This window comes from Mercenaria mercenaria, chromosome 10 (genome assembly GCF_021730395.1).
Source record: "Mercenaria mercenaria strain notata chromosome 10, MADL_Memer_1, whole genome shotgun sequence".
In the NCBI taxonomy this organism is placed as follows: Eukaryota; Metazoa; Mollusca; class Bivalvia; order Venerida; family Veneridae; genus Mercenaria; species Mercenaria mercenaria.
In genome coordinates this window covers 40,913,678-40,935,373 of record NC_069370.1, presented here as the reverse complement: position 1 = coordinate 40,935,373, position 21,696 = coordinate 40,913,678, and the positions used below count along the sequence as shown (strand labels likewise).

General features: G+C 33.2%; 2 protein-coding genes across 2 annotated transcripts in view; one reads left to right on the top strand and one right to left on the bottom strand.

Annotated features, from left to right (window-relative positions):
• LOC123561819 (uncharacterized) overlaps positions 1–230 on the bottom strand; it is a 30,446-nt gene extending 30,216 nt beyond the window's left edge. The window contains exon 1 of the mRNA XM_045354428.2: positions 108–230. Coding sequence (XP_045210363.2) covers positions 108–110 — 3 coding nt within the window. The 5' untranslated portion in view covers positions 111–230. The remainder of the gene's footprint in view (positions 1–107) is intronic.
• An 84-nt stretch (positions 231–314) lies between these two features.
• Positions 315–19,196, top strand: LOC123561820 (HCLS1-binding protein 3-like). The gene is made up of 7 exons (XM_045354429.2): positions 315–470; positions 5,387–5,549; positions 10,875–11,082; positions 13,068–13,209; positions 13,698–13,789; positions 16,268–16,421; positions 16,685–19,196. Exons 1-7 carry the CDS (start codon positions 445–447, stop codon positions 17,214–17,216), a joined length of 1,317 nt encoding a protein of 438 aa, XP_045210364.2. The 5' UTR covers positions 315–444; the 3' UTR covers positions 17,217–19,196.
• The last annotated feature ends 2,500 nt before the right edge of the window (positions 19,197–21,696 follow it).

The window sequence follows — 21,696 nt, the reverse complement described above, 5'->3', positions numbered from 1 at the left end:
AAATTTTTAGGAGAAATTGCGAAATTGTTTCAACCTATTTTAGGACCGGAAAAATCAAAAAGAAAAATAACTACATAAGCAAAACTGATAAGCATCATCACCATTACCATAAAATTCTATATTCTGATATCAAAAGTACGTAGTTGCAAAATAGTAGTAGAGTTTGATATATCTCTTCTCAAAGTAGCGATTTAGCCGCCATGTTGTAAACAGGTCGCCAATCAGAATCCTAACAATACATTTGATTGGATAACAGCTGTTACACTAGATTTGATTGGCTATTACCTCTGTCTCGAAGATGATTGTTTCCAAATAATAAGCGTCCATAGGTATGTCATGTGACCTGTCATGTGGTCAACCATATAAAATGAAAATAGAGGCGTGTGGGCGTTTTCTGCAAATTAAATAGATTACCAGCAGATTCTAGGAGAAGAATCAACAATCATGGCACATGCGACAGTTACGATCAGGTATTGAACATTGCATCCTGTTCATAAAATGTTAATGACATCATAAAACATGCATGCATGTATACTGACAATTAATTCACACAGACTGAAACTGCACTGACTGCAAGTCCAATCATTATAGTAATAATGATGTATTATTTACCATTCACATGTTGGTGTTTTCCATGATGCAAGGGTGGTGTATCTTATTTAATAGAAATTTTATTTTGAGTAATTATGAACATGTAGAATAAAAACTATAAGCTTAACACATAAAACAATGCAACATCTATGTATGTGTCGAGTTTCATTATTCTAATATGCACCACCCATAAGATATTAGTTTCTGATATTAGCCAGTAGTTTTAATTTGACTGTTAGGGTTGGGACATGTTATATGCATGTGAATTTATGAAATGACTAGTGTTATTAATAATTATATTTCTTCAGAACTGAAAGTATTCACATAATACAGGGAAACTAAGGTCAACAAACATAAAAGAATATTACAGTCTGAACCTGATTTCGATTTATTTTTGCTACATGTATTTATCAAGAAAATATCAAATGTTTTAAGTTTACTAATAACAAAAGGCTTAAAACACTGTTGTTCACATTTTAGTGTCTCTAACATAACCTTGGGGGAACAATTAATCAATACAACAATAAAAATATATTCTCCCCTTTACCTTCCTAAGAAAAAATCACAAAATGAGGGAATCTTCAAAAAATGTTAGGGTTGGGACATTTTTCAGTAACATAAAAATGCTGCTTTTAAGTGGTTAGATTTTTTTAAAACATTCCTTGTACAGTAATATTGTTTCACAACTTACTGTTAAATGTTCCTTAATAATCTTATTTAAAGTAAATTGCTAAGTATGATCTTTCTTGTCAAGAATCTTACACTACAAGGAAGTTTTAAAATGAAACGTTTTCATTAGCTTTAAAAATTGTCACAAGAATGAACAAAAATATCAACATAACTAGTTACTAACATAACAAAGCAACATTTAAAACATACTTTAATAAAGTTAATAGTACCCCCATTATTTATTTTTAACACTTTTTTATGAAGATAATTGTCTTTGTAGCGTTAGGGTTGGGACATAGTGCTATATGTTCAACAAATATGATAACTAAAAACTTGCAAACTGTAGCAATGACTGGTATAATTCACTGATCTCAAAGGTATTGTCAATTCCACAATGTAAACAATGTTCTAATACTGAGCACTTTTAGATTTTACAGTAAATACTGGTTATAACAGCTTTGGATATAACTAACATATTTGTTTGGCCTGGTCCTAAATTTTTTTTTATTTAATGTACATATAAACGGTTGAAACAAATCTTTAGGTAAAGTGAACAATATATTAGTATTCCTGTCGGAAATGGAAGACTGGACAATACTGTACATGTATTCATAAAGATCTACATATTCTTTAGTATCAGTATTTTAAAAGATATGTTGTTTTTGGATTTTTCTTTTGTCATCTGCATCATATTTTTCCCTGCCAGACTTGCATAAATGAATATCTATTTTAGCCTGCATTAATATCTGTATGGCAAATAAAATACATCGAAAATACATGTAATTTTCTGCAGTATTTGTGTGATTTAAATTTGATTCTTAATAAAAGTGAGCATTTATATGATGTATGTAGATAAACTCGCTTTTCAAGGATGTAACTGACTTACCATGATTGTAACCAGAAAACAGATTGATAGTAGAGGTAAAATGGTCTTTGAGTTTATAATATGGTTCTTCCAGCTAAGATATGTAATATAAAATCAACTTTCTTGAATTAATATCATTAAGACTGTCTCTGTGTTCAGTTACTTGCTCATAAATAAAAAATAGATATGGAGGGGAAATATAAAACTACAACAGTAGAAAATAAATGTGAAATTGATGGTCACCACTTTTATCATATCTGACTTGATAATTCTTGTTTGTTGTATTCCTTTTCTTCAGTTTACATAATTATATCATACATTTATAAGTAAATCATTTTATGTGGATATAACTAAAGTAACTCGGGATGTAAGGAGCACATAATTATGAAAGGTCCCCAAGGAGTTCGTAATAAGCAGAGTTTACTGTACGTATTTTCGGCTCATTTCAATTTCATTGCCTTTAAATTTTACGTAAGCCACATCCTTTGATTTGCTTTTACTTTTACTTTCTTTGCTTAATGATTTCTTTTTTTATGTTAACTTTGTTGTTAATTTCAATTTTAATTTTTAATAGAGTCATGTACTCCTTTCCTGCATTTGAAAACACATAATTAATTCAGCAACTGTCATTAAAGCAAAAAAAGTGTCCCAACCCTAACGGTATTGACTAGAAGGCTTAAAGTGACTTACTAAAAGCTATATGTTAAATTAATGAATTGAAATGCACTGTTTTAACAAGTTACAGTTAGGATTAACTAGATTTAGTTTAATTTCATAAACACTTTCCTTATTTTTGTCATTCCATGTACTTGACTTTTCGTTTCCTGAAATTTTCAGCTTATATGATGCGAAAAAGTAGAAGGACTTGTACAAGAACACTGAAGTGAAATTTTATATGAAAAAGCTTGAATATGTTGTTGTAAATAATGTCTCTAAAACATTTTACCATTAATCCTGTTACAGTAAACAAGTAAAAAAAAGCATGTTAGGGTTGGGACAAAAAAGCGTTAGGGTTGGGACAAAATTAAGGATGCCCTGATGGTGGGTTGAGTAGAAATACAGCAATATCTGAAATATTAGTGCAAACAATAAGTCGTAAGGAGTATAATGAGACAATATAGGTATGCAAAACTCATTAAAACAACATTCTGCAAGCAAAGGAACAAGTTGACTGTTAAACCGTTAGGGTTGGGACAAAAAACAAGCATAAAAGGATACTTAATGTGCAATGACATGCAAATGTATGCAAAAACTGAAATGTTTGTATAAAAGTATATTGTATTAGCTATCCAAAAGAACATTTTACTTTCTAATATGTTAACATATTTTGTTTTAACACATAAATATATGAGAAAGGTATAAATTAAGATGTTTGGCTTCATTTGGGTACTTTCCAAAACATGTTCAAAATTTTTTTGGAAACTAAATCTGAATATTTTAGTAGTTTACATTTATAGGTTTATGGTCAACATACTGTATAAACATGGTAAATGTGTAAAACAGTTGATACAGAATATTTTCTAAATAAAATATTAAAACAAAAAAAGATTATGTCACACGAAAATAGCTATTTTTTGAGAAATTCTGTAACTTCAAATGTAAATTAATTTTCAACCGATCATCCGATTTGCCTGAAATTTGAAACATAAATGGTTTCAGACTGCCTTATCACAAAAGTCAACTGTTAATCTATATTTTTGCAAAGAATGTTCTTTCTTACTAACTTTATTTTTTGCTTCACTAAAATGTACCCTTATTTGCTTTAGGCCATAAATAATAATACAGAAGCAATTAATAGACAACTGTATACATATAACTAGTACTCCTGAATGAACATAAGGCGTAAAAAAAAAAATTGTTTGTTTCCGGTATCCCGACCTACCCTAAATTTTTGGCCCGACCCTAAATGTTTTTATGGCCTTGGAGAACATTTTTTTCAACTTTTTAACAAAAAGATGCAAAACTGCACTTTTTATGCTTTAAACATGGCCAGTGATGTTAGAAATCAACTTACTGATGCTCTAAAGGCATAATCCCCTTATTTGTAATCATTTTTTGACAAAAAAAATAATTTCCGAAAAGTCTCCCTTAATAAAAAAAATTTCCAAAAAAAAAAATTTCCGACCTACCTACCCTAATTTTTTTGAGCATGTTACCGGAAACAAAGAATTTTTTTTTTTAGGCCTAATAAGACTATAGGACAATGCAGTTACAATGTTGTATAAGATCCAACACCACCTTGTTTTTGTTGACCATAGACACCTTAGAAGAACTAGAAACCTGAACTATATTTGTTACCGTATTCAAAGACACACTATGATGCAAACTCCTTTTTTCCCAGAAGTATACGTCTGTGGAACAGTCTCCCTATGTCTTTGCAAGCTAGTCCCAGCTTAGAAATATTTGCTGGGCAACTGCCTCCCGTTTATAAGTTCTAACTCAACTTCCTGGTTTTACTTTTAACCTGGCCTGTAAAATAGGTCTTTTACTCTATCTTTGTGATGCACATAATTTCTATATTTTTACTATTTTTAACAGCTTATATATCCCTGACAACGCGCCTGCTGATCATAATCATTAACGATTGCTTAGCAGTACAACACAGACATAGACATAAAATGGATTTAAGTTCTATCACACCTGAATTTATTATTAATCAGTGTTGAAGGTATACCCAGCAGACCGAAGTTCCAGAGTAACTGAATTATTTAAACTGATTATCAACCTATCAGATTTATACTACTACTGTCAAAGCACATTTTTTAGTATGATAAAAGCTAATATATTGTGCTATGCAAAGCACCTTTGAATGTGTTCATCAAGAAAAGGGTGCTGTATAAATCTGGTATATTAGTAATATAATAATAAAAATGATAATATATTATAACAATTTGATGTAATTACTATTACTTTGTTTTCAATGTAAAGCTTGTAGTTCAGCCAGAGTTAGAAAGGGAAATTTTACATATCACATTAAATTATTGTTTCAGAGTTTACAAATGATCACTGACATATATATATAGACTTGTACCCAACTTAAGTTCTTACACTACAGAGTATCAGTTTAAGTAAAAGTAAATAAAATTTAGAAGCAAAATGCAGTTGTGAACATGATCAAGTAAAAGTCATCTTTCATATTTATTACCAAGTACAGAAATAATGATCAATAAAAATCAACAAAAACTGATAACATTAATTAAGTTGATTTTTTTCTACATAGTTCAATAAAATATACTATTAATTTGTTATATATATTTGTAGGGAACTGAAGAATAAAGAAACAGGAATTGATTTATCAGTGACCTCTTACAAGGAGACAAAGGCAATGCTGGGATCTACCTACGAATACCAAGTAATGGTTGTATCAAACTTGTCATACTTCAAGACTGCAAAACACAAAGAGACTGATAATGTTCAGTTCACAGTAAGTTAAGAACATAATAGTCACATTCCCAGGCAGATTCAAATGATTTCTTTATAATAACAATATCTAATGTGCAAGATTACACACCAAAGTACTCTACACTCTTCCACCCCATCTCCACTCTCTCCTTTCTCTTCATTTTACTATTTAAGTGATATTATACATCTTATTAGCCCACCATCATCAGATGGTGGGCTATTAAAATCACTCTGCGTCCGTGGTCCGTCCGTCCGTCCGTCCATCCGTCCGTCCGTTAACAATTTCTCGTTATCGCATCTCCTCAGAAACTACTGGGGGGATTTTGACCAAACTTTGTCAGAATGATGTATTGGTACCCTAGTTGTGTCCCCCTGAAAATCAGACTGGTTCAACAATTTATGAGTGAGTTATGGCCCTTTGTTTATTTCTATATTTTACATAGATTTATATAGGGAAAAACTTTGAAAACCTTCTTATCCAAAAGCACAGAGCCTAGGGCTTTGATATTTGGTTTGAAGCATCATCTAGTGGTCCTCTACCAAGATGATTCAAATTATTTCTCTGGGGTCAAATATGGCCCCGCCCTGGGGGTCACATAGTTTATAATGACTTATTTAGGGAAAAACTTTGAATAACCCCTTGTCCAAAACCACAGGGCCTAGGGCTTTGATATTTTGTATGTGACATCATCTAGTGGTCTTCAACTAAGATTGTTCATATTATACCCCTAGGGTCAAATATGGCCCCGCCCTGGGGGTCATATGGTTTACATAAGGAAAAACTTTGAAAATCTTCTTGTCCAAACCACAAAGCCTAAGGCTTTGATACTTGTAATGTAGCATCATCTAGTGGTTCTCTACCATGTTTGTTCAAATTATCGCCCTAGGGTCAAAAATGGCCCCGCCTTGGGGGTCACATGGTTCATATAGACTTATATAGGGAAAAGTTTTTAAAATGTTCTTGTCAATAACTAAAACATTCAAATTTGGACCACATGTATATTTTTGAGTGGCAAGATGAACCTTGGCATGAGTTGACCTTGATTTTGACCTAGTGACCTACTTTCACATTTCTGTAGCTACAGCCTTCAAATTTGGACCACATACATAGTTTTGTGCACTGGAAAAAACTTTGACCTTGATTTTGACCTAGTGACCTACTTTCACATTTTTGAAGGTACAGGCTTCAAATTTGTACCATATGCATAGTTCCATGTTTCAAAATGAAATTTGACATTAATTTTGCCCTAGTGACCTACTTTCACATTTCTCAAGCTACAGCCTTCAAATTTGGACCACATGCATAGTTTTGTGTGCCGAAAAAAACTTTGACCTTCACATTGACCTAGTGACCTACTTTCACATTTTTAAGGTACAGGCTTCAAATTTGGACCACATGCATAGTTTTGTATTCCGAAATAAAATTTGACCATGATTTTGACCTAGTGACCTACTTTTACATTTCTCAAGCTACAGCCTTCAAATTTGGACCACTTGCATAGTTTTGTGTACCAAAATGAACTTTGACCTTTACATTGACCTAGTGACCTACTTTCACATTTTTAAGGTACAGGCTTCAAATTTGGACCACATGCATAGTTTTGTATTCTGAAATAAAATTTGACCTTGATTTTGACCTGGTGACCTACTTTTACATTTCTCAAGCTACAGCCTTCAAATTTCGACCACTTGCATAGTTTTGTGTACCTAAATGAACTTTGACCTTTGCATTGACCTAGTGACCTACTTTCACATTTTTAAGGTACAGGCTTCAAATTTGGACCACATGCATAGTTTTGTATTCAGAAATAAAATTTGACCTTGATTTTGACTTAGTGACCTACTTTTACATTTCTCAAGCTATAGCCTTCAAATTCGGACCACATGCATAGTTTTGTGTACCGAAATGAACTTTGACCTTTACATTGACCTAGTGACCTACTTTCACATTTTTGAAGGTACAGGCTTCAAATTTGGACCACATGCATAGTTTTGTATTCCGAAATAGAATTTGACCGCGATTTTGACCTAGTGACCTACTTTTACATTTCTCAAGCTACAGCCTTCAAATTTGGACCACTTGCATAGTTTTGTGTTCTGAAATGAACTCTGACCTTAAGGTTGACCTAGTGACCTACTTTCACATTTCTGTAGCTACAGGCTTCAAATTTAGACCACATGCATAGGATTGTGTACTGAAACAAACTTTGACCTTGACATTGACCTGGTGACCTACTTTCACATTTCTCAAGCTACAGCTTTTGAATTTGGACCACATGCACAGTGTTGTGTACGGAAATGAAATTTGACCTTGAGGTAGTCAATAAGTCTTGAAATTTGGAACACTCAAAAATGGCACATTGGTGGGCGCCAAGATCACTCTGTGATCTCTTGTATTTTGTAGTTTCTGTTTCTGTTACATTTGATACATTGTGTTTAATGTATTTATTGGGAGGAGATGTTTATGGGCGGCGGTTACCGCCAAAATTAGTAAATATACAATCTATTCATAAACAAGTCAGTCAGTGCATAGCATTTCAATGCCGTCTAGTCTAAAACTCCGTCCCGTCCAATAAATTTGTATTCAACGCATTGTATTTTGAAACCGTTTAATGCAAAACTTCATTCCATCCATTTAAACATGGAACGATGCATTGAAGAACTTGTTTCAATGCATTGTAATATGAAATCATCCAACAAAACATGATAACATGCAGCTCAATGTGAAGCTGTTTAACACAACATGAGTACGTGCAGTGTAAAATGAAATGATTTATTACAACTTCACGCCGTCTAATGCATATTGAAACAACTTTGTGTAATTAAGAGCGGTGTATAAAAACCTGATGCCATGCAGTCAAATGTGAAGACGTTTAACGTAACATGAGTTCGTGCAGTGTAAAATGAAACGATTCATTAAAGCTTGGCGCCGTCTACTGCATACTGAAACTGTGTTGTGTGATTTGGAGCGGCGTATCAAAATTTGATGCCATGCACCCAAATGTGAAGCCGTTTAACGGAACACGAGTACGTGCATTGTAAAAGGCTAATAAGACTATCAGTTCATAAGTTTGCCCTATTATACTGCCAGTAAATATATATTCTGGATCACTTTTTCATATGGATATCTTAAAAATTGTCCTAAAAGCGACCTTGTGGTAAAATTCTAACATTTAATTTTACACTGTTCCAGCGACTTATCTGAATATTAAAAGGGGACCTTATTTTCGTGAAACAGTTTTCTTCTTAGTTTAAGCTTTGTTAGAAGTATTCTTTGTGAAACAGACTCAGTAGTAGAAATAACAATGACAAAATTAACAAACACTAAAGATCTCCCGAGTTAATATTAATCATATAAAATAAATGTTAACATGTTATGTTTTTAGACAGTATGTTTAAATTACATGTTCTTCACTGTCCAGTGCAATGTCTGTTGGGTTTTTTTTTTTGGTGGGGGGGGAGATCTTATGCCATTTTTAAACAGTATTTCATTTAAGTTGGACAGTCAGTTTCCTGGATTTCATACAACCGGTAAGGGGATTTGTGAACCGAGCGAGCGTCGCAGATACTTGTGGAGATAAAGTTAATACTTGTATGAAATCCAGGAAACTGACTGTCCAGCTTGTTAATTTTGTCATTGTTATTTCTATTACTGAGTCTGTTTCACTAAGAATACTTCTGACAAAGCTTAAACTAAGAAGAAAGATGTTTCACGAAAATAAGGTCCCCTTTTAATATTCAGATAAATCACAGGAATAGTGTAAAATTAAATGTTAGAATTTTACCACAAGGTCGGTTTTAGGACAAATTTTAAGATATTCATACGTAAAACTGATCCAGAATCTATATTTATAATATGGCAAACTTATGAACTGATAGTTTTATTTAAACCTTTTACAATGCACATACTCGTGTTTCGTTAAACGGCTTCACATTTGGCTGCATGGCATCAAATTTTGATACACCGCTTCAAATCACACAACGCGGTTTCAGTATGCATTAGACGGCGCCAAGCTTTAATGAACCGTTTCATTTTACACTGCACGAACTCATGTTGCGTTAAACGTATTCACATTGGACTGCATGGCATCAAGTTTTTATACACCGCTTTTAATTACACAAAGCGGTTTCAATATGCATTAGACGGCGTGAAGTTGTAATAAGTCATTTCATTTTACACTGCACATACTCATGTTGTGTTAAACGGCTTCACATTGAGCTGCATGGTATCATGTTTCGATGGATGATTTCATAGTACGGTGCATTGCAACAAGTTTTTCAATGCATCGTTCCATGTTTAGATGGATGGAATGAAGTTTTGCATTAAATGGTTCCAAAATACAATGCGTTGAATGTAAATATATTGGGCGGGATGGAATTTTAGACTAGACGGCGTTGAAATGCACTGCACTGACTGACTTGTTTATGAATAGATTGTATATTTACTAATTTTGGTGGTTACCACCGCCCATGATAGATGTTGCAAGAACTCATTGCTCTACCCATTAATGCTTATTTTTGTGCATGTACAATTATTGTTACAAATGTATGAATGTAAAATATAAGAAGTACAATATGATTAAACTAAACAGATCGAATCAGATCTTAATGACATTGTCTCCAAGGAGACTGAAAATTGTCATATGTCAGACCTATAATTGTGTTGATGTGACTTTAAACCCAATAAAAATAAATTAAATCAAACCAGTGGAATGAATCTGGAGGTACCAATATATTGTTAAGATCAGGGTAAAAAACACAATATCAAAGCCTCCCTTAGGCAAAGAAGTGGCAAAGGATTGCATTGAGTTCTCAGAAAGATAACTCCAAATTACAGAGAGCTTTCTAAGGAGAATGTTATACAAAGTTACTAGTTACTGATCACATAAATTTTGTGTATGTGGATGTCTTTGTGTGTGTGCCTGCATGTATGCGTGAGTGTTCGGGTTTAGCATCTTTTTAAACAAAGTTTCAGTCATATAATTGACAGTGTCTACTTGAAGCAGTGAGCACAGTGGCCAACTTTACAGTGCTGTCTCACTGGAATATCAGGCCATAGACATAACGTGACATGATATCCCGCCCAGTCACATTATACTGACACCAGGCTGACCAGACCTAGAACTTTCCTCTTAATGCTTAGCGCCAAGTGAGGCAGCTACCAGTACCATTTTTCATGTTTTTTGTTTCTACTTCAGTGACATGGATGAAGAAGTTATAATCTTTCAAAATGTAGGTTTATTTCAATGTGCAGCCCAATGTAATGTAATGGTCTGTATATAAGTTTACTGTAGAAACTAAGTTATCAAAATATGAGAACAAGTTTTTGGTTTGGTTTTGTTTTCAGGTTATGAAAAAGCTTGGTGAGTTTGAAGAAATATATAATAAGTTCAACACAAAGTACAGTGGGACAGCATTTCCGCAGCTTCCAAAGAAAGTGCTAATGATGAACGAAAGTATTGCCAAGGAACGGAGAAATAATCTTGACCACTTTATGAGATATCTAGCTTCAACACCTAAACTCTCTACAGATGCAATACTTCTGGAATTTCTAGGTATAGATATTTTGTGTATGCCCTTAAAATGGCTGTATGACTGTACATACATATTAAATCTAATAAATCATGTGAGCCATGCCATGAGAAAATCAACATAGTGGGTTTGCGACCAGCATGGATCCAGACCAGCCTGCGCATCCACGCAGTCTGGTCAGTATCCATGCTGTTCGCTTTCAAAGTCTATTGCAATTAGAGAAACTGTTAGCAAACAGCATGGATCCATGCTGGTTGCAAAGCAACTATGTCGGTTTTCTCATGGCGCAGCTCATGTATGTAAAATCCCTGAATGAGGTTCATTCATTTTCAGGAAGAATTGTTTAAAAGTTTTAGAGACATAAAGACCACAATTTGCAGAGTAATCATATGGCTGTTGTTGTATTTAGCTTCCCACATAAGTGTAATAATAATAATAATAATAATAACCACTTTAGTTATAGTGGATAACATATTTGGCTAAGCCAATTTACAATATGGTCCACATATACATGGCTATATACAAACATGGATAAAAATATGACAAAATAAAACACACAAAGTTAATGTTATCAGAAAAATAATATGAGAATGAAAGATTATATACAATACAGGACACTAATTTAACAACTGAAGTAACTATTTACAATGAAAATGGAGAGAGATGGTTGACACAGTATTTCCTGACATTTAATTGCAATTATGACTTATTGTACTGTCAGAGTATTGCCACTGAAGGTACGATCTTTTAAATTTCTCCAGGGTGTCTGAAGTACGTATATATTTAGGTATGTTATTCAAGATAACTGTTCCAGAATAGTGCAAAGATTTGCGAAAAAATTCCTGTTTTGGCATAGGTACTACTAGTTCATCATTTTCTCTAGATCTAAGTTCACGATCAGATGTTTGCTTTTGAGTAAATTTTGAAGTAAGATAATTAGGACATTGGTCATGAATCGATTTATATACTAGGATTGCTTTTTTGTATTTAATTCGGTCAGAAAAAGTCATCCATTTCAATTTTGTAAATAATTCAGCGGATGGGGCATCAAATTTTTTGTCAAGAATAATTCTTGCAGCACGTTTTTGGAATTTCAAAACAGTTTTTAGAAGCTCGTCACTGCAGTTTCCCCATATAGTGCAGCAATAATCAAGATGTGGCAAAATATAGGCATTGAAAAATAGCTTTCGGGAGTGTAAGTTTAGGAAAGATTTTATTTGTAGTTTTGAATTTTTAGAATAAATTAATCCCACAAAAAAAGACATTTGCTACAAGCAACAGGTTAGAACACTGGCAATCCCTAACACTGAGGCCTCATCAAATTAAAAAAATGCAATACATATTTATATCTTCTGTTACGAATAAAATCTTTCCTAAACTTATTTTTTATTATAATATTTTTTTGTGTTTCTGAAAATATATGAGCGGCAAATCCGATGAACAACTTTTTAATTTGGTGAGGCCTCAGTGGATAAAAGTTGTAATATTTAATACATGTGCACGTTTTTTTGTAAAACGTAGAAACTTGCCATGCACTCAAATGTGCATTTTACTGTATTTCTATAACAATTTCATATATTTAACTCCCAATAAAAATATAAAAAAATATTTCAGCAAATTTAATATGTTAAGGAAGTTTAAAGTTAGAAAAAGAGCTGTTCATAAGACATTATGCTCGACTTTTCTGAATCAGAGCTTTGCCAGCATTCAAAATAACTTCCAAGTCATGAAAAACTCATAGTATCTCTAACAGTAAAAACTGTTAATCCACTGCCTGTTTTTCCTGGCCTAAAATAGACAAATAGATTCAGAATTATAGACAGTATTTTTGATAGAAATAGTAAGAATGTCTAACCTTTGTAATATGGAAGTGCATTGGCAATAAATGATGTGTAATCTTATTTACGAAAAAGTCACTCAAAACATTAACCAACTTGGAAGATATGATAGTAAAAAACAGGTAGGCATTTTGATCTGTTTACAAACACTCATTTTAAGTTGTATTTAGGGGTGAGTGCTATGAAAGCTGGAAAGTTAAAGAAGATTGAAGTGTCCGAGTCCAGTGTTAACAAGGGTGATAACTCTGCAGAACAAACAGATAAGGTGGAAACTGAAGAAGAGACAAACACGGAAAGCAGTGACAAAGACGTGTAAGTATAGCTGAACAAATATGGAGATAATAATGATAATAATAATTATTATTATAATAACTTTATTTAATGAGAAAATGAAAATGGCACTGGGCGTTTTTTTTGTGTGGATTTTAGGCACAAGAATTGCATCACAGCTGGTTAAATGATAGCCTGTTAATAAAATAAGCTTGTTTGGGACTTTGAAAGTGTAGGTGCTTTAGACATATAGCTACAAAGCTAAGGTGCCAGTTTGTAACATTTTGGCTGTACATCTTAGTCACAGAAATATAGCTACTTCTACTTCCATTAGACCATCCAGCTGGCTTACGGAAGGTTGGTGGTTCTACCCAGGTGCCCGCTCGTGTTGAAATAATGCACGGAGAGGTCTTCCTCCACCATTAAAGCTGGAAAGTCGCCATATGACCTATCATGTGTCGGTGTGACGTTAAATCCAAAAAAAAAAACTTCCATTAGAAAGTGTTTCCAGTGTTTGAAATAACTTTCAGAAACTTATTTGATGATGAAGATGATGATAATCAAGATGATGATGATGACAATGATTTATTTACTGCTGAAGATGTTTCAGCTGACACAAAAGGTAACAACAATCTTACTTGGATATAGAAACATTTGTTTGTTCCATTGTAAGGTCAAAATAAATTCCACAGAGTCAACACCATATACAATATTTTTATGAGTAGTGCAGCTACAAGTGAAGATGTAAATTATGGTGTTCGCAAGTGAAATATATATATATATCAATTTTACACTGACACAAACAAGTTTTCTTTTAATTCAATTTTCAATAGTTTTACGAATTGTAACGATTTTACTTTGTAACGTCACATGCATTGCAAAATGATGTCACAATGTTTTGACGTCACAGAATCTATGTTAAAAATCTTTCAGGTATTTCTTTGGAAGTTTCTAGATTTCTTTTGCATATTATTATGAGGTTGTATATATCTATATGTTCTTTTAAGTATTTATATACACCTATATCTTTATTGATGTTTATTTTGCAAGAATTTCCAATTATTTATAATTCACATTCTTTTGCATTTATGCGTTGTTCCATACCGGTGAAAGATAAAAATGACATTTTTCACTGCTTTGAAACAGTGAAATGTCAATTTCATGTACTAACTGATATATTTCAGTACTTCACCGATTCGGAAAAGAATAAAATTAGTTTTCTTCTTTATGAATGAGTTCATGCAGTTCTGCTTTGTATCCCTAGGGTCCTGCTTAGCCAAAAGACAAATTGGTCTGAAAGTCACGTGGCAGATCCTCAAAGTAGCCCACAGCCCAATAAGTTGAAGCGCTTTAATATGAAAGGCAGCATTCATAGCAGATCCTTAAAGTAGCCCAGAAAGTGCTTTGGTCTGAAAGTCAACATTCATAAAGGTTCTTAAAGAAGTCCAATGGCCAGCTAAAATGGAAGCCAAATTGCCCACTATTTGGGAGCCATTTTAAAAACAGTCACCGATTTGATATCAATAGTTTTACTGACCCTACTTTTTCCTCAATGGTTGCATCACATTTCAATTTACGAGATCATTGCTTAAAGGACTTTTCTTTTATGCCTATTGATGTTGTAAGAAATGACATTGATCGTCTCTGCAAAGAAACAGTGTGGATACATAAACTGAAAACGCTCTATCCATATGGTTTAAATTCTAAAGTTTTATTTGACATTAATTGACCAATTAACTAATTGTATTGATCTACATATATAGATATGTAATGCCGAGTATATCATTGTTTTTTCCTGTTTCTGTTTTTTATATACATAAGTATAGGAAATTTTGTATAAACACTATCCGACAATTTACTCGGTATGTTTGTTAAATCCGTTTAAAGGAACGTTATTTTTAATTTATTTAACATTGTAAATAATGTAGATCTAAACTTTGTATATATTTTACCGCCTTTTTACGCGACGTTGTTTAACGACGTCATGTCTGTTGTTTTTATTGTTATTCTTCCCTGAGGAAGGCTTAACGCCAAAACGTTGGAAGTTAATAATTATCTATGAACAAACGCTACACGTGTTGTTGTTGATTTTTCTTATTTGTTGGAGCCATTTTAACTGATATTTCATACTCATATCACAGGATTAGGGTAAGGGATGTGTCTAATGAAAGAAAATGGCTGTTTACGACTAGTGAGCCTTCTGTCTGGTGGCCCTATGAACCACTTAATTATGTTGTTCAAGGGAAATATAGATCTTAACTGCATTTTAGCTGTCTTAAAATATATAGGGAACTATCAACATATGCAACAGACACAATTTGTTAGTTAGATGATTTGTTACATGTTTTGTTTTATCATGCTTTTTGGAAAAAAAAAACGATGTATTGTGTGATGGTGAGTGTGTCTGTCCATCCTATTTCTTGTCCAGAGCATAACTCAATAAGCATTCAAGGTATTGACTTTAAACTTGGCATATAAGTAGATAACGATGAAATTATGTGCAGGTTGGTAGGTCAAAGGTCAAGATCACAAATGGAGCTCAATGATCAAATTTGACCCTCATATTTCTCGTCTGCAGCATAACTTAGTAACTTTTCAAGGAATTGTCTTTAAACTTGGCATATAAGTAGGTGGCGATGAGACAATGTGCAGAGCCCATGAACCAGGTCAGTAGGTCAAAGGTCAAGGTCTCAGCAAGGTCAGATTTGTCTGTCATGTATTTTGTTCAGAGCATAACTTGATAACCATTCAAGGTATTTACATCTGACTTGGAATATAGGTGGGTGGTGATTAGGTGATTTGAGTAGTGCAAAAGTCAACATTAAATAGTCCATGTATCTCTCTGCACTGTTATAGCCATTTCGGGAAATGACTGCAGGATAAATTTAATCGGTCATCCTAGCTTGTTCTCTGTCTTGAGTTATACATATATTTCAAGTATTAGACACAAACCAAAGCCCCTTCATATAAGTTAGACAGTTTGGAACTGACTGACTGCATCAAATTTTGTTTTCTCTTTGCTTTTAACAAGTTCATGTGAACTTTCACAGTCAACATTAATTATACTCCTATGAAATATGTATAATTGTATTTTATGTAGGGGATCTGAAGATCTTTGAAGAACCTGATTTAAGTGGAGCAATGGAGGAAGGTGAAGGTGAAGACTTGTTTATAACTGGGTCAAGGTCAGATGTCAAGGTCACACCTGCAGTATCAGGGGAATATAGGGAAGAAAACACAGATGACCTTTTCAGGTAAATTAAAAAGATACATGCATTGCTTTTCTTAAAAAAAATTGAAGGCTCAGTGTATTTAGGATGGTACTTTTTCCAGTGATAAACCACTATTAGGAACTAAATAAACTTATGTACAGTTTTCCAGACTGCCTATTCATTTTAGGGGATAATTTATATAAAATTAATGGAAATCATGGTGCACTTAAAAATATCACTGATATTATTTAAATTTCGCAAGTTTCAGCAATATTTTGATGAATATGTATCTTTCTGCTTTTCAGTGTGGATGATGATTTAGAAAAAATCATGACAATGAAAATAAAAACTGAAGATGATAAATCAGTGGAACAAGATGTTGATCAATCTTTACCCGAGGTAGAGGTGAAAGAAAATAAAGACATTACATCAAAACCGAAGCCTGTTCCAAGGGCAAAACCACCTATCCCAAAGCGAAGGGATCGGGCGGAATCTGATGAAAGTGTAAAACCTTCAGTTAGTGAGTTTGACAGTGTCACTGTAGAAACAGACAAAATAGTTGATAGTTCAGTGAAGGACAAAGCTAAACCTAAACCGGCTTTGAGAAAAAAGCCTGACATTGCAAGTAAACCTGGGTTGAAACCGAAGCCAGGACTTAAACCTAAACCAGTGCCAGTATCTACAAAACCCACTACCAGTGCTGTAAGTGATTCTGCAGATAAAACAGCTGAGAGTGACAAAGCTACAAGTGCAGTTGAAGATATCACGGAAGATGATATAATGAAATATATTCAAGAAAATACACAAAGTTCTGATGATTTAGACCTTTTTTCATAGTTTTCTTTCAAGACACTGTGTTATTTAAGAAAGGAAAAAACACTGGCACAGGTACTTTGTGGTAAAATAACTCAAGTGCTTTGTGGTATAATAATAACTATGTGACATCAATTGAATTGGCTTATGGATATTTTCGTTTTGAAATTTTACACCGTTCAAAAGTTATAGAAATGTTTGTCTTTACACACCCGAAAACCTCATAGAATTGTCTTTTTATGTTTAGCTGTTGTAAGTATTAATCTTTTAACTGTAATTACCGAGCAGATTGTTAGGTTTATATAAAAATCTGTGTCTCCTGTTCGACTCTATTTGACTTTATTATGGACAAATTTTAGAAAAAATGTTCTACACCATGACATCCTGTTTAAAGTATAGGAACAAAAAACTAGTGAGAATTTATTTATTAATTGTTTATTTCTTGATACCAGTTTAAGACCTCAGCTTTCTTGCAATATGTAAATTATGTATCATGACATTATTCATAAAAAACAAACTGAGTTAGGCATTATATTAGACATTTGTTTCAAACTTTGCTATTGGCATTATGAATTAATGATATTTTAATCATAACATTTTTCTTTTCAATGGTAAATCTTTTGTGCCTACAAAAATCTTTTTTGGGGGGTGCACTAAGAGTTGCCCTTGTCCATCTGTCCTTCCATCTATCCATCCAAATTTGTGTCATGCAAGTCTTTAACAGTATTTGACCTAGGATTGTTATTCGGCGGCATAAGAAATTGTGCACCTGGTATATCAGTTGGGATCTCACACAGTCAGACCAGAGTTATGGCCCTTGACTTAGTCAAAAATATGCATAAAAGGTCCTAAAAGATTGTGTCGCATGTATTTCTACAAGTATTTGACCTAAGATTATGAAACATTATAGGAATATTATTTAGCATATGAAATTGTGCACCTGGCGTTTATTAGAGATTCATTTAGCCACACCAGAATTATGACTTTTGACTTAGTCAAAAGTATGCATAAAAGGACACAAAAGTTTGTGTTGCAGTATCTTAAAACATACTGGATCTAGGATCATAAAACATAAATATTATTCAGCAAGTGAAGCTGTGCACCTGGGGTTTTGTTGGGGATTTCTCTTTGTCAGACCAGAGTTATGGCCCTTAATTGTAAAAAGTATGCATATATGTTGTGCAAGTTTGTGTTGCATGTATCTCAAAAAGTATTTGATTTTGAGTCATAAAACATTAGAGGATTGTTACACAGTATATGAAGTTGTGCACCTAGTATACTGTTTGGGATTTCACTCAGCCAGACCAGAGTTGTGGTCCTTTACTTAGTGAAGAATACAAAGTGTTTAAAAGTTTTGTTGCACTTTCTTATCAAATATTTGACCTACAGTCTTGAAACCAAGTAGGAATATTATTCAGCATGTGAGTTTGTGCACCTGAGTTTTAGAGGATTATTATATAGTATGTGAAATTGTTCATCTGGTTTTCTGTTTGGGATTTCACTCAGTTAGACCAGAGTTATGGTCCTTGACTTAGTGAAAAATACACATAAAGTGCCTAAATGTTCGTGTTGCATATATCTTATTACAATTTCACCTAGAGTCATAAAACCATGTACAGTGACAGGAAGTGTATAGGGGCACCTGTTGGACACACTTCTAGTATTTTATCTGTACAAAATCTGTAGATTTTCTGGACAAGACATTCATTTAAAGTGGAATGTTTAATATATAAACCAACCTTGCTATGTGATAGAAGGTAAATAGGCTTTTACTTATAACATTATTTTATATCACTATGTCATATCACAATATGATTGTGTTTTATTTCAATATCTATTATTTACTACGACATATTCTATTTGTGCCAAATATAAACTGTCAAGAATAAAATTCTTAATAGCAGCGTTTTATAACATGTACCTCATAATTGATACATATTAATGATACACCTGTCTCATTTATATTAGAAATATATTAATCAGAATTAAAACATATGTAGCGTTTGTAGCAGAATTTGTTGAAGTATTTTCTGTTGAAATCATTTTATCCTTCCTTTCAGAATAAATGGATATTTTTTCCCAGTAGGATTGTAAAATTTAGCAAGAAAAGGTTCTCCTAATTCTAACTATATGTGTCTTGCAGAAATCTCTGTTTTGAAGAAAGCACAGTTGAATTTCAGTATCTCCTATTCCAAGGAATCAAGCGTTTTTCTTTGAGATAACCAAAATTCAACTTAAAATGATATTTTGTGCATGTGTTTTTGGGATAGGACTTGAAATGTCTTTGAAATAGCTGGAATTTTGAGATAAGCGAGTTTGAGATTCGAGTTTCAACTGTAATCATGGGTTGAAGGAAAACCTTCCTTGCTGAAGAATTTTCTTGAAGAAAAAAAGTAGTTTTCCATTTGACTGTCTAAAAGGTAAATGAGATCTGCTAATGTAAAACAGTCATAACTCTCTCTCTAATCTCCCTAAATGGTAAATGACAGCTGCTAATGTAAAACAGTCATAACTCTCTCTCTAAAAGGTAAATGATATCTGCTTATGTAAAACAGTCATAACTCTCTCTCTAATCTCTCTAAATGGTAAATGACATCTGCTAATGTAAAACAATCATAGCTCTCTCTCTCTAAATGGTAAATGATATCTGCTAATGTAAAACATGACTCTCTCTCTCTCTAAATGGTAGATTATATATCTGCTTATGTAAAACAGTGAAAGGTAAATGATATCTGCTAATCTCTCTCTCTCTGTCTCTCTCTCTCTCTGTCTCTGTCTCTGTCTCTCTCTCTCTCTCTGGTCTTTTTAAACAATATCATTGGTTGAGTGGATGTTCTTCCAAAAAATCCTTACCATTTAAAAAATTTGACTTTTAATGACGTATGTATATCAGAATTTACTTTGTTATAAGTTTCAGAGATTCAAGTTTTCCATTCTTCCTTCTACCTTACATTGACAAAATGTAAGATTTCATTTTGTTTTCAATGCAGTTCTGCAGAATGATGTGCTTATTTTGACATTATTTCTATTGGTATACAGTTTCATATCTGTAACGTTTACTGCTAATTAAGCATTTAAGTATTAAGCATTTACGAGCATAGTAATAAAAATGAAATAAATCGTATTGAATTGGTCGGTTGACGATTGTTTGGTCATCACTTCATTGATATGTCTGTGTATTTTCTGTTTAGACATATGCTCAAATCTGTCACATATATACAGGAGTCTAAGAAATACACTTTTCAATATCAGTGTAAGTATTGCAAGAATATGTTACTTGAACGTAAACTAAGCATTTACTAAAACTCTTATCGCCATATACTCATTCTGGTCATATACTTCCATTTATGTGCGCATCAGTTATTACTTTTATTCAGATATTACATAATAATAGAATTGTATACAAGTCTTTAAGTATTCATCTAAGCTTAGATCTTGAAGCAATACTTTCTCAAAGTCTGAATTAACTGATTGATCGTTTTCTATTCGGTTCCTTTCGAAAACTTGCCATATCCCATCATGGGTTCTAGAGTTATTGCCCCTTAAATGGCCAAAATGTGCTTTTTTGGCTTTTGCAGTCCTATAGACTTCATTTATGGTTTGAATTGATACAAACTTGCAAAATATCTTTAACAACAATAGATCTTGGATTCCATGATGAATCCGTCAGATCCAGGCATAGGTTCCGCAGTTACGACTCCTGATTAGCCACTGAAAGAGCCAAAATTTGTTATTTTTTACCTTGTGAAAACGGTAGAAGTGACATTTTAAATTCGATTTTAACCACACTTATATACAAGATAAGTCACAATAAGATCCTGACTTCTTTCGAAAACTAGATTTCACCATGGGTTCTAGAGTTACTGCCCCTGAAGGGGCAAAATTTTCTATTTTAGCCCTTTCAGCCATATAGAGGTCTCATTTATGCTTTGTTTCATACAATCTTGCACAAAATATTTATATTGATGACCTCTAGACCAAGACAGAAACTGGGTCATGTGGAGTCAAAAATTAGGTCACCAGGTCAAATCAAAGGAAATGCTTGTCAACACTTGAAGCCACATTTATAACCCTATCTTTATGAAACTTGGTCAGAATGTTTATCTTAATGATTCCTAGGCCAAGTTCGAAACTGGGTCATGTGGGGTCAAAAACTAGGTCACCCACTCAAATCAAAGGAAAAGCTTGATGACACTCTTGAGGCCATATTTATGACCCTATCTTCATGAAACTTGGTCAGAATGTTTATCTTGATGATCCCAAGGCCAAGTTTAACAGGTGAGTGGTATAGGGTCATCATAACCCTCTTGTTCCTATTTCTAACTGGTGGTCCCTAAAATCAGTCATCTGAACAAATCTGAGAATGGACCTTACAACGACACAACAGAAAAAGTTTGGTGATGATTAATCAAACAGTTCATAAGAAAAGGTCATTTAAAGCTTTTTCTATTTCATCTTTGGCAGCCCCGAAAATCAATCATGCCCCTAAAATCAATCATTACAA

Bases quoted from the DNA above. Each gene is read 5' to 3' on its own strand.
- LOC123561820 (XM_045354429.2), top strand. From the start codon at position 445: ATGGCACATGCGACAGTTACGATCAG. The intron at 471-5,386 runs GTATTGAACATT...ATATATTTGTAG, and splicing joins CATGCGACAGTTACGATCAG to GGAACTGAAGAATAAAGAAA. The intron at 11,083-13,067 runs GTATAGATATTT...AGTTGTATTTAG, and splicing joins AATACTTCTGGAATTTCTAG to GGGTGAGTGCTATGAAAGCT.